General features: G+C 42.6%; 1 protein-coding gene across 1 annotated transcript; it reads right to left on the reverse strand.

Annotated features, from left to right (window-relative positions):
• Positions 1–2,663: 2,663 nt before the first annotated feature.
• CYSLTR2 (cysteinyl leukotriene receptor 2) lies at positions 2,664–13,483 on the reverse strand. The gene is made up of 2 exons (XM_088160672.1): positions 13,400–13,483; positions 2,664–6,123 (listed from the first exon to the last, which is right to left on the reverse strand). Exon 2 carries the CDS (start codon positions 6,117–6,119, stop codon positions 5,175–5,177), a length of 945 nt encoding a protein of 314 aa, XP_088016798.1. The 5' UTR covers positions 6,120–6,123; positions 13,400–13,483; the 3' UTR covers positions 2,664–5,174.
• Between the last annotated feature and the right edge of the window lie 277 nt (positions 13,484–13,760).

Genomic DNA, 13,760 nt, shown 5'->3' on the forward strand with positions numbered 1-13,760 from the left:
ATGATGGCTGGTTCTTGAATGGGATTATTTTTCTCATTCTTTCTGGATTGTTTGTCCTTGTAGTTGCCAAAAAAAGCTAACTTACAGCATGTTAGGAGTATCTCACCAAAGAGCAAAACATCCTTAAACATCCTGAAACTCTGGTGAGAGGCTGTTTGCAAGGAGAAACTAAACACAAGAAGGTATCTCTGTTATGGAGGGCTTTTTGGGCTTGACATCAGAAGGGTCCTGGAGCTGGCCTGCTAGAGGCAGTCAGGCTCCTTGCCTCCAGAACTGAAAGCTGGTGATAATGTAAGAAAAATCTGCAGAGAACAAAGATCCCCTCTTCAGGGCTCCTTTGCCAAAATTTTTGTAATGAAACAAGCTTCATGCTGAGTGAATCATCCCCAATTGCATCTGTCATAGCTGCCCAGAAGACATAATATCATCCAACAGTTAACATGCTCAGCATCTCAGCATCTGGAAATGCAGACAGCAAACAAGACAAGCCAACCTGACAGCCACCACTCTGAGCATTCAAGCTTGAGTGGCACAATATGAGAGGTGGATCAAGGCCCAGAGCTTTATTTCTCAGCTTCAAAAGTAAAGGCTTACATTTTGCTCCTGTGAACAGGAATGTGACTTGTGTGACCAGGTCTCTGTGTTAGGCAGCTTCATCCTTTCAGCTGTAAAATCAAAAGGAGAGCAGTGGTGAAATTCTGGACGGTTTTTCTGAAAGGTGGGACAAAGAAAGTTACTTAAGTTCTTTGGCCTCCTTAAGCTGTTGACTGGTGGATGAATAGATGTAGCTACATAACATCAGCTGCATGCAATTAAATATACTGCTTCTCTTTGCAGATGTCCAGGAAGGTTCCTGTACATACACAGTGCACCACGTGAGAGGGACAGGACTGCACAGTATGCTGGGACAGTCACAGTGCCTGGCACGTCGTGCTCAGTGCTGGCCAGGAAGCTGATGCTCCTCAAGCAATACTGGACTCTCAGGAAATCTGTGCTTGTGCATCATTTTACCCTCTCTTTTAAAAAGACCGTCATTTAAACTGCCTCAGATACAATACAGGAATTCTAAACACTAGCCCAGGGATGGTACCACTGTTGAAACAGCATCTGACTCCTCTTGACTGTGATTACACTTGGTTGTTTTGGATAGATTTATTTCCATTCCTATCAGCAGCAGGTCATTTCTATCTTGCCCATCCCAAAGGACCAAGAGAAGTGTCAACACCTCTAAGATGGAGAAAAAGTCTGATGCCTGCTCTGCTGCCAGTACAGCGTGCTATTGTAGCATAAAGGAATAGACACCTCAAAAGGAGATGCTGATCAGCAAAATCTGCAACCCTTTCTTCCAACACACTTCAGACCCAAAGCAAAATGTAAGCTATGGTCACAGGATGCATGTTGAGGAAGGCAGAGGATGTATAATGAAAATTTGTGGGATAATGCATTGACTAAAATAAAAATAATAAAATCATAGAATGATGGAATGGTTTAGGACCTTAGAGATCATCTAGATTCAATCTCCTTCCTGTGGTCAGGAATACATTTCATTAGACCAGTGTGCTCAAAGCCCCATCTAGCCTGACCTTGAACACTTGCAAGGGTGGAGCATACACAACTTCTTTGGGCAACCTGTTCCAATGCCTCACCACCTTCACAGTAAAGAATTTCTTCTTAATTTCCAATCTAAACTGGTCCTCTTTCAGTTTCAAGCCTTTTCCCCTTGTCCTATCACTACATGGTCAAAAGTTCCACCTCAGCTCTTCTGTAGCCTCCTAAAGGTACTGGAAGGTGCTATAAGATCTCCCTGGAGCCTTTTATTTTCTGAAATACCCCCCACACTGAAATACTCCCGGCTCTCTCAGCCTATCTTCATGGGAGAGGTGCTTCAGCCCTCTGACCATCTTCATGGCCCTTCTCTGGACTCGCTCCAACAGGTCCAAGTGTGTCCCATGTTGGAGGCCCCAGAGCTGGACAGAGCCCTCTGGGTGGGATCTCACAAGTGCAGAGTGGACAGGGAGGATCACAGTCATGCCATGCTCCCCTGCTCACTGTGACACCACTCCATCGTGCAGTCACAGCCACCCGTGGCCTCCAACTGGGGCTTAAAAGCTGATGTGAAGAGTGGCATTTCCTCCTGTTGTCTCTCTATGACTCTAGCACAGTTTTGACCTGAAAAATTAACTTTGTCTGGAAGTAGCTGGGGTTCCCTGAATGACAGGAAAACGTGCATGAGAAGGTAGATCATTTGCTGCTGCTTAAGGGTTCCAGTGACTTAAGGACTTCATTTCCTCTTCTTATGTTTCCTTCCAGCTCACATGTTTGCTGGTGCTTTAGCTTTCTATGCACATAGCTATTCTTAGATTTTGCCTCCTGGAAATTTGAGGAAACATATCAAAGTACTTTTTAAGGGGAATGTGGTCCCTTGAGGGACCTAGAGGCACTGCTAGCAATTTAACTGTCAGGAGCTTTACTTTTTGTAATAGATATGTTGGTGCTTTTTTAACTACATGTTTTACTATGATGCTTCCACAGTGAAAAACCCTAATCTTCAGCTCCGTGAGTAGAGACATGGAAGAGCAGTAAATGGAGAAAAGGCAGTAAAATGAAATGTGGCATGTTATACAAGTGTTGTTGAAACTTCATGAGAAGATCTCTAACAAGGATGGTCTTGAATCCTTCCGTAAATAAATAATAATTTAAAAATTCTAGTACTTTATCTGCATCTAATATTTTGACTCATGTTCCCCACTATTTTGTCAGTAAAGTGAATAAGGCAGCAGGATGTTCTCACACCTCCAAGGACATTTCAGTCTTGTGAAATGATGGTCCACTTACAGAAACTCAGTATCTGTTTCTTGTTCCTTCTCCCCTGCACTCAGAAGAGATCCTTTGTTAGCTGCACGATCAATAATAAATAAAATAAACCTAGTTTATTAAAACACAGGTCTGACAGTTAATTCAATCTCCAACAGAGTTGTAGCGTGGTCAATATAAAAAAAGTGACCTCATAAGTGAGATACATATATCCTCTAAATTCAAAATTATCTGATAATCAGATGCACTGGACAGATACAGACAGAGCATGCTGGTGAGATTAGGCTGTGGCTAATTTTTTTGCATTCTCTTGCAGTATTTGAAGTGGGTGACGTCTCATGAGAGGCTTCAAGCTTGTCACTTGTTGATGCTCAAATCTACTCCTGACAGGTGAAAACCACAGAAAAAGAATTTGTCCCTTCCTTCCAATTATGTGCCTGCTACATCTGCACAGTTACCTTCTCAACCATATTCCCATTGCAAACCACTGCTAATATTCCCTTTTTCATCAACAGCATGGGATCAAGGAGTTCATATGGCATCATTAGGTCAGCTCTCAGGTTTGCTGCTGCATTATTGAAATAAGGATTTGGAGCATGAACTTTAGTGAAGACTTCTGATAAAACTCTGTCCTTATATCAAAGGCAACATCAAGTGACTGAAATAGACTGAACATAACCCTTAGATAGCCAAGAGAAAATGTGCCTTTCCCAGTGATTTGCCAAGTACTTTTCCACCTGACCAGCAATGATTTGTTTTCTGCATATTTCAGACAGAGCTAAAAATAGCTTGCTGCTGTTATGGAGTTCTTTCTCCGTAAAAAGTTCAGAGCATTGAGAAGTATCTTCACAGGCAGAAACTTTCCTTTGGTCGAATTTCACGGTGAGGGAAGGCTTTCAGCATTTTTGCTAGTTTTCATATAAGCCCAGCTGCTTTCTTGGAAAATATGACTAAACTTCTAGTCTGTTTTTAGTAAAAGATGAGGTAATTAAAGCCAAAATCTAAATATGGTCTAACTGAGTTTGGAGCCTGTTTTCACTTAGGTCTGATTTTTAGAAAACATATTTTAGAAAATATTCACAGACTTACAGACAGCCATTTGATGAAATTTTCCAAAGTACACATAGGAGTAGATTCCCATTACTTTCTAAAAAAGCTCTCCTCCACTTTCTCTGTTGTCCATCTTTCCTTCTGTGCCTTGGTTAGTGCTTCTCTGCTGCATTCTTTCATGTTTGATGTAGGAAATTCAAATCAACATGAAGCCAATCCTATGAAAAAAGGGATCAGTTTCCTCCTCAGAGGAGTCTGAAGATGAGGGATAAGGAATGCCTTTGGCAGCAGTTTGGTCTTAGACTGATTTACCCGTGCAGAGGAAACCACTCCCTAGCTACCTTTTTGGACCAAAATAATTTTAAAAGTTTGTCTTTGGATCCCTGCATGAGAATGGAACTGCTTAGCCTCAGCTTTGTGAAAAGCACTGGCGACGCTGGGCATGAAAACAAAGTGTTGCAATGACCTTGAAGGAATTGACACCACATGAAGATGCAGCCCAGTGCTCTGGGCACCCTCATCCTGCCCTCACTGCCAGCAGTCATCTTACTCACAACACGCCATGACGATGCCACTGCTTGAAATCATTCTCTCGCTTGACAACCTGGGAAATGTTAAGCAGAATACCTTGGTGGCTGGCTCAGAGTGGAAAATTAAGAAATGTTAGTGACTTCTGAGCAGCCTGAGCCAGTGCTGCGTCCTGTTTGCCTCTCTTCCTGCTTTTTAAGTCAGCCTCAGTAGAAAGCATCAGTGATGCTTTATATTTATTTAATGTGCAACCCCTTTCCCAGTGTTTGCAAGGGGAATTGGTGAAGTACTGTGAATGTGTAGGGAATCACAGTGTCTGAACCCCTGCACATGCAGAGAAATGGAGCACTGAGAGGTTCAGGCGCAGGCATTGAAGTGGTCAGGTGAGCAGTTTCCCTTTTAAGTCACTCAGTACTGTGAAATGAAATAAAGGGACTCCAATAGCAACGTGAATTCTTTTCAATGCCTTGTCCTGGGGAAGATGAACAACAGAGGCATCTCTACACTGCTGAACACTGAAGACAACCAGGGATCATATCCAGTCACCCGACCTCTGATCATCCCGACTCAGTTTTGGTCACCCACAAAGAGCTCTCTCCCAGAGACTTCTGCTCCAGAGGTGCCTGACAATGAACAGCAGAGCTGCAGGCTGGCCAGCAGCACAGCACACAGCCTCTGTCATTGAGTAATAAGAGCTCAGTCTAGAGATCCCATTTGGACTGTACATAAATATACATTGTTGAATGTACATAAATACATATTGTTTTGCAATTCTGCACCAGCTACCTGCAGCACAAACTTCTGATTTTTGCTTTGAAATTTTCAGCAGTAAAGTAATAGAGGAAGGGGTCGAGGCAGCTGTTCATGGCAGCGAGGCAGAGAGCGACCACCAGTGCCTGGTGCAGGCTGGCCTGGCTGCAGCTGCTGTACATCAGGTGGACAGTTCGCAGGATGTGATAGGGCAGGAAACAGACGAGGGAGAGGATGAAACTGATGATGATGGTCAACAGTGCCTTCCTGTGACAGATTGCCCTCTTGCTTTGCAGAGCCCTGGACTTGAGCAGCGCCCTGATGGCAAAGACATAGCAGAACACAATTGTGCAGAACGGCAGGATGAAGCCCACGACGAGGACAAAGCTGTTCATCACCAGGAGCCTGTGTGTGCTGGAGGGGTGGAGGTCCAGGCATTTGACTGGGTTGCTGTAGCCAGCAACTCCCTTGCTTAACAGAGGGCTGGTAGCTGCCAGCACAAAGATCCATATGGCCACACAGGTTATCCTGGCATACTTCGTGTTGGTCACTTTTCCACGTTTGAATGGGTGGACGATGGTGACGAAACGAACCACACTGAGCACGGTGAGGAAATAAATGCTGCAGTACATATTCATGTACAAGGTGTAAGTCATGATCCTGCAGAGGATATCACCAAATATCCAACGTGACCCCAAAAGGAAATATGAGGCCCGAAAGGGCAAAGTGCTCACAAACATGAGGTCTGAAATAGCCAAATTCTGCATGAAAATATTTACTGAGGTTCTTTGCGAAGTCTGGTAGAAAACATAAATGGAGAGGCTGTTACCAACAGCACCCAGGAAGAAGATAAAGAGATACATGATGGGATAAATTACTTGTTTGAAGCCGTCAATTGTACAGTTGGAGGAGCTGTTAGTGAAGCTGCCATCTAGTGCCACCTTGGAAATATTTGTAGTCCGTGCCAGCGTCTCCATTTTTCTGCCAAAGGGAAAAGAAGTGGTGTGAGTGCTGGGTTACAGGCTGGGCAGGGAGTTTGGCTATTTGGGACTATTTCACTGAGGGCAGAAATTACGAGTTGCAGACCACAGTGGGAAGTAAGGGTTTGTTAATGAGTAATTACTTGTGATGTCCCAGTAAATACACATCTCAAGACACAAAGCCCCAAGAAAGCTCTAATGAGTTTCAGTATTACAGCAGCTGGTTGTTGTCTCAGCCTGTAAAAGTGCTGTCTTTTAGAGGTGCTATGTGTGTGTTTTAATGACAAGTCTCTGATCTTTGCTGTGCAAAACAAGCCAACTTGCTGTCAGCCATTTTGTGGTGGGGAAGTTTTGAGTCCCCAGTCACCTACCATGGAAACATCAAAACCTGATCAGAAAAGAAATCACTACACACTGCTAGGCCTGCATTTCAAATTAGGATGGAAAGCCAAAAGAACTGAATTTGCCTTTTGGAACCAGGGAAATTTTTCTAGTATGCTTTTGGCAATATTTCCTGAGCAATACCAGACGTATTTTGTAAAAATTAAGGACATTTTGACCTTAAACACTGTGCAAACACCATGCTAATTATGCACGGTTCCTTTTTAGCTCCCTCCTCCTTGCGCTGTATCTCTTCTTTCTTGTTAGCTTCTAGTGGTTTTCTGTGTCTCTTTTTGTGGGGTCTTTGCTTCATGTACCACTCCCTAAACCTCTTTTGTGCTCAGCTGTTCTGCACCAGTCAGTCATACACACACACACACACACACACACTGCAGCTTCCAGAGCAGCCCACATTTGCAGCCCTAATGAAAATGGCCTGAGAAAATGGGCTGTGCTCACAGAGAGGCATTTTTCCTCCCATGAGGCTATAATTCAATCAAATCAAAATCACTCACCACTAAAACACTCAAAATAATTTTTTTTGTTAGTGTCTATTTCTTTTCTGAACTCTTGATTTCTTATCTCATCTGTCCTGCAGCCAGCAGTATTTTCAAAGGAAGGTGTCAGCATCATTTCTTGCTTGACAGTGGAAGCAATTCCCTCTCTGTATCTGCCAATATATTCTGAAGATGGGGCATGGAAATTTTTAGCCTGAAGACCACAACTACATGGCATTTCCAGATGTATGGAAAAGAAGCTTTTAATTTGCCCCAGTGAGAGTGAATGTTCCCATAGTACACGACTGCATCCTGTCCCTTCCTCTGAACATCACTGGCTTCACAATTTGAAACTAATTTATTTGTAGAGGTGGAGCCTCGCTGGGGGTAAATTTGGCTTTATATTTGGGTGCCTCGAACACCCAGTGGTATTCCCACATATTTGGGGGTATACCCAAAAGCTGTGGTATTCCCAGTGTGCTGTAAATGGAAGCAAACTTGCAAACTGAAGCCATGGTATGGGAGCCTGAGCTATGTTCAGAGCAGGCCATGGTATCTCCAGGGTGGTGTCTCAGAGTCTGTCCAAGCCCCTTAATATAGAACCAGATGTGCCCCAGCAGGCATCTTTTTATCCAGCCCCACAACCCCAGGGGGAAGCAAAACCCCAGGCTGGGCTCTCAAGGATATTGGGTCTCAGCAAAGCCCTGGACTGACTAAATATATGATCCTAAACTTAATCTCCTCCTTGTTTGAGATCCCCTGTCTTCACAGAGGAGATTGAAAAGATATTCTTCTTAAAGACAAATCTTTTGCAGTCAAAGGACTTTTAATTGTTTTGGTTTTCTTTATGGAATAACTGATATACACATTTTCTGTATGGGATCAAAGACCTACTTTTCTCTAGATTTAATATGATCCCCCCATTACATTAGGGAAACATTACAGCCTGAGGTATGGCAAAGGGAAGAGCCCTTCTGACTCTCTTTTCCTGTGGTCCAAGCACCCGTGCCTTTAGAAACCCCAAAATACAAGAAAATATTAGTGAAGGGATCTGCCACCTGTTGAAGCATTCTCATTGTGTGTGAAAGCTGTGAGGTAGAGGAGTCAAATGAGGCTGAAGAATTTGGACTGTGGACAAATTCCAAGTCCTGCTTGTCACTACGAGTGATGGCTTGTGTCCAGCGCTATCTGGTGAAGGATGGGACCGGGGCAATGAAGGTTCAGTTGATTAAAAGCTCTTGGGTCCCTGCACCCAAGGGAAAGCACTACAGGCACTTTGCTCAGGCTCCTCATATGAGGGTATCTAGCTAACAGCTACCATTTAAACTATTTTGCTTACTCTAACTGCAGAAATGCTCCTCAATTCTCTTTCAAGCTAGACTGAGACTAAAAGTAGAATAGTACACGTGCAACTGAGAAAATTCAGTGTCCTTGACTCTGGTAAGAAAATAAGTTCTCAGACTCCTCTCTAAGTTATTCAAAAGCAAGTTTCAAGCTGTTATGGGATGTTGAAGAGAATGAAGCTGGAGACCAGTCAGCTGAAAACTCTTAAAGCACCGTGGTGCCTGCACTCAGTAAAGGGCCAACAATGACCCAGGCAATTTTCATATGTAGACACTCCTGTTAGCTGTGTCTTGGCACACAGATCAATGCAGAAGGGAAGGTGAAGTGAAAGATATATTTCAAATGGGACTACCTCAACCAACCATACATGATAAGTGGAGAATTTCAGCCTGCCTTAAATCCAAGAGCTGTTATTTGCCAGCTAAGTTTAGGAGATGGCTCCTAGATATACAGAAAGAATGACCTATCTGAGGACAGGCAAAAAACTTCATTTTTAGCAAAAGTGTCCAGACAGTCTCCTGGGTCAGGAATGAACAGAATGGGTTAAGGGTGAGAGATTGGACCTATAGGAATTTTTTTGTGTCCCCCAAAAGAAGGGAGATTTGCAATAAGATCTAACAGCCCTCCAGAAAAAAAAAAAAAAAAAAAAAAAAAAGGAGAGAAAAGAACAAGCTGAAATGGAATTCTCTCTTCAGTGGTACTGCAAGACTCCTCTGATCGAAATTCTCTAACAGGAGCTTTTTCTATATGCGAGTGTCACTGATGGAAGCTATCGAATGGAAGCAGCTGACACATGTCCTGAGGCTCTGACAATCTCCCTGGCATGAGAAAGAGAAGATCAACTGAGAAAGAAAAAAGGAGCCTTTTCTGAATTGCTGCATGAGTAGATTAGATGTAGAGTTTGGGTGGGCTTTTTATCTTTTCTTTATCTCTGTAAAATCTTTAAAAAATATTTACAGCTTGATTAGCATGGATTTTCTAAGTAAATATTTACCTTTCACTACAAATTACATCTATATTATAAATTATACATCTTTATTATGGATATATATTTTTCCCTCTATCTTAGCCTGGCTTGAGTGCAGTTTTAGGTAAGATGATAGCAGAAAGACATTTCTTGCCTAGGGTAAATTTTACACCTTTAACAAATGGATGGGTATACATCAATGCAACAAATGCAAGACAGGTAGGGGGCTGATAGAGCAAAAGTAAGAGGAGATTTGTTTAATTGAAGAGATACTAAACTAATAAAAATGCCCCAAACCTGTCATATTTTAAGCTCAGGATCCAACTGCCCACACATCCAATAGACTGGCACATGCTATCTCGAATGTCTGATCAAAACCAAATCTTTCGTGTAATTCTGCACTGATCTCAAACCTGAAAAAGAGACAGGACACCCATCAGGCTTGGCATGAGACCAAAACCCTGGTGCAAAGGAAACCTCAGAGACCTGCAGGAGAAAGGATAATCAATAGGAGCCTGTGTTGCCATGCGACCAGCTTTATGGTAATGATACTGTAGGATGCTGGAGTGGAGGAGTGGCACTGTGCAGGAGGGACTGCATAACTCACAACACTGCAAAAATATTGTGGCTAAAGAGAAGCACAACAGGGTTCTTGTAGGCAGACTCTAATAATAAAAATATAGTAGTAGGAATGCACTACCAGATTCCTTACCGTGATTATGACGGTACCAGAAAACATTAAGTGAGGGTAGGAAGATGAAAGCAGGTGGCAATGGGAGGAGGTTTTGGGTGTCTTTTTAAAGATGCAGTGCTGCAGCAGGATGAGATGTTATGTCCACATGCAACAACTTCCTGATTCCTAGAATAATTAGTCCTGCAAAAAAAGTCCGCAGCACAAGATGCCATTCTACCTTGGCATTCTACCTCTACAAGATACCATTTGATCTTTAGTGCTGCACACGCCCTTGTTCAGACAGGTTTTGGTGGAGGTAGCTCTGTATTAATCCCAGAGGTTCTCTCAGCAGCACTGTGGGACAGAGAAGCAGTCCCAGAAGGAAGAAGCCTACATAAATTTGGGGGCTGTTTTTGAAAACAAAGAGAAAATTCAACAAGCCTACATTCCAAAAGAATGCTTTTTAAGAAATATTGAGCCCAATGTCTATCAGTAAAACAGTTACCAAGACTACCATAAAGAAAATATCTCCATTTGGAAAGCAGAAGGCTTGTCAAAATGGAGACAACAGCAAAGTCTGTACCATGACAGATCAAATGTGGAGAGGAAACAAGGAGCATTAAAGAAAAAAGAAATAGTGAAGAGCTTCTGGAAAAGGATGTTCTGGGTTGACAGTAAGTTTTGTAAATCTACTGAAAGAAGAAAAACCACTTGGGACCTGGCAGGGGAGTTTGGTGGCTGATCTCTTAGGAACAAAGTCATAGCAGAAAAATTCAGGGAATTCACTCTTCTCAACCAAAGATGCTGGGATATTTTTGTGGCTGGTGCAGTAAAAAGGACAGAGGAGTCTGCTCCACTCAGCAGATGTGGGCAGGAAGTACTAAGCCAACTAGATACATGAGAGTTCAATAAGTAATTGCGACCAGATGGCACTCATATCAGCGTCCCAAAGGATCTCCACTGTGAGACTGCTGGCCAAGGCATGTAACCCACCATTGCAATCAGGCACTGTGCCAGGGGACTGATGTGTCATCAGTGCAGCTCTCCTTTACCAGAAAGGCTTGGTAAGGCAGCTCAAGGCCATGAGCTGGTCATCAGCACTGGGACCGATTTCCTCTTCTGGGATATTTTGGGGACATCTGTAATGAAGAATTAAGGCACTGAGCTCATTGAAATGCCAGTCTGCTGAGAAAAGGTGATTATGCTTCTGAAGAGGGAGATCTGGTTTGGCTTACCAACTGGAGGGCTGTGATGACAATGGATGAAGGTGACCCAGTGGTCATTTTATACATACATACATATATATATATATGTATATATATATAGACATATATAAATATGGATGTACATATATGGCTGAGGGAGGAGATTTTCCCCTCTACTTCACTTTTGTGAGACCCCACCTGAGCACTGCATTCAGCTCTGAAACCCTGGCATAAGAACATCATGGACCTGGTGGAGATGCCCCAGAGCAGGACCATGAAGATGACCAGAGGGCTGGAGCACCTCTTCTGTGCAGACAGGCTGAGAGAGCTGGGGCTGTTCATCCTGGAGAAGAGAAGACCCCAGAGAGACCTCAGAGCACCTTCCAGTACCTAAAGGGGCCCTACAAGAGAGCTTGAGAGGGACTTTTCTCAGAGACATGAGGGGGAATGGAATCCCTGGAAGTGTTCAAGGCCAAGTTGGATGGGGATTTAAGCACCTGGTGGAAGGTATCCTTGCCCATGGTAGAGGACTTCGAATGAGATGATTTCTAAGATCCCTTCCCACCCAAACTATTCTATGAGTCTATGATATAAATAGCATTTTTCAAAGCCTTCTTCATAGCTCTGCAACAAAGGTTTCTTAAGTACCTAAGTTGCCAGAGAGCTGGAAGGCACATTCTTTTGTGGGCTGAAAGCTGGCTGAAGTGTAGGAAGCAAAGTGGGGGTTCAATAAATAAGCAATGGAGTCCTCTAGGGTTTGGTACTCAGACTAGATTTAATGTCTCTGTCAGTCTGGAGATGACAGTTCTCCATGTTGGCAAATGCCATGCTGGAAGGGTGGAAGATGATAATTAGTATATTTTAATGTAAGGTGATGCATGCTAGAGAAAAATAATCTAAATTGTGCCTAATCACATGAACTTTAAACTGGCTGTTGCATTCAGGCACTGGCATCATTGACCATTTGCTGAAGTCAGCTCTGCATTGGCTACCACAGCAGAAGCAACCAAAATTGTCAGCAGAATGAGGGGCACCATCAAGTAGGGTATTCCCATAGTGGACAGTTCTTGTCTCTACACTGAAGACAGGGTTATGGAGCTTGAAAACGTGAAGAGAGAGAGAAGCAAGTAAAGTAGTCAGCAGCCCTGGGCTACCCCTGTTCTTACAGAGGGCAGCCAGTTAAGTCATATGGCATCTCAGCAGAGAATGGGATGGATTTCTGTGCCATGCCTGGACAGAAGGGCACAGTCCTTTTTGAAGATGTGTGCTGGAGGGGTGCTGCTGCTGAAGGGCTAAATATGAAAGTTCCACTCTCTCTAAAGGTGTAAATAAACTCTCCATTTCCAAACTGCTGATCAGAGATCTGCTGCTCTGAATCACTGCATTCACTATAACACGAGGAATGACAAAACAACAACTTCATTTTAGTAAGATGTTCTCCATATGCAAAGTCAAAAAAGGAAATCAGGCTGTTCTATCAAAATATACTACTTTGCTATGTAAAGTGATAAGTATATAGAACCTCTTGTATGCCAGGAAAAAAGATGATCTTTGCATCTCTCACAGTAACCTTTTGTCTGAAGAGGACCCCAGACACCTGAGTCTGTTGTTTATTACTCAAATAGGAAGGCAATTATAATATTGCTGCTATAGAGGAGATCACTTGCATTTGCCACTGCACTTCCAAGAAAAACAGAAGTTCTCATGTTTTTTTAAAGTTCCTACTGGCTTTCTTGCTAATATTCACTTCGTGTTTCAGGTGCAGCATTACCAAGAATAAATGAAAAAAAAAAAGCAATATTTGGAATTAACACGTAATTAATCAAAACATGGCATATTATTAACCTTTCTAAATGCACAATAATGAAAAAAGCCCAGGAGTCTGACATTTAACACCTTTTATTTTTAAAGTTTTTCATAAGCCAAATACATGTTTTTCATCTGGTTAAAAAACAAGGCTCACTTAATCAGATCCACAATTTCATTGTTATCTTCCATCTGGCAAACAATCCTAGTTACATAAACTTACCCTTTTTTTCTGCCAAAAATATTTCTCAACATCAGCTTTGTTATAGAGAAGTTTGGTCAACTATCACTGTTTCTGGCAAATAATACCCTAACTGAAAATAATGAGAAAGAAAAGTAGGCTGTATTTTAATCATTGCAACCATTTTATCTACAGCAGAGAAAGTAGACAAATCTTGTCTTACCTCAGCTCATGGGCCTTCTGGTGTTCAGTATTTCCTTCTTTTGCTTGCTGCTGCTCACAGACTTCAGGATTTTTAATGGAAAGGAAACCCACAAAAGCTCGATGCAAAAACCAAGTGCTACTAATGCAGAAGCCAAAGAAAAACCATGAACAGGGTAAAGGGAAGTAAATCTTGATTAAAAGTTCTTACATATTCTTAAGAGAGAAATGTTCTCAGCTCAAGGAGTGGTGCTAGCAATCACAGGACAGTCTTTCATTATTTGCTTTCACTTGAATCAGCGTTGCAGCTACATCACATGTTGATAAGCATTCTGAATTTCTGTGTTTGGGCCCACACTTCTATATATGGCCTTTCATTAGTC

Source organism: Sturnus vulgaris, chromosome 2 (assembly GCF_052056855.1).
Source record: "Sturnus vulgaris isolate bStuVul1 chromosome 2, bStuVul1.hap1, whole genome shotgun sequence".
Taxonomy (NCBI): Eukaryota; Metazoa; Chordata; class Aves; order Passeriformes; family Sturnidae; genus Sturnus; species Sturnus vulgaris.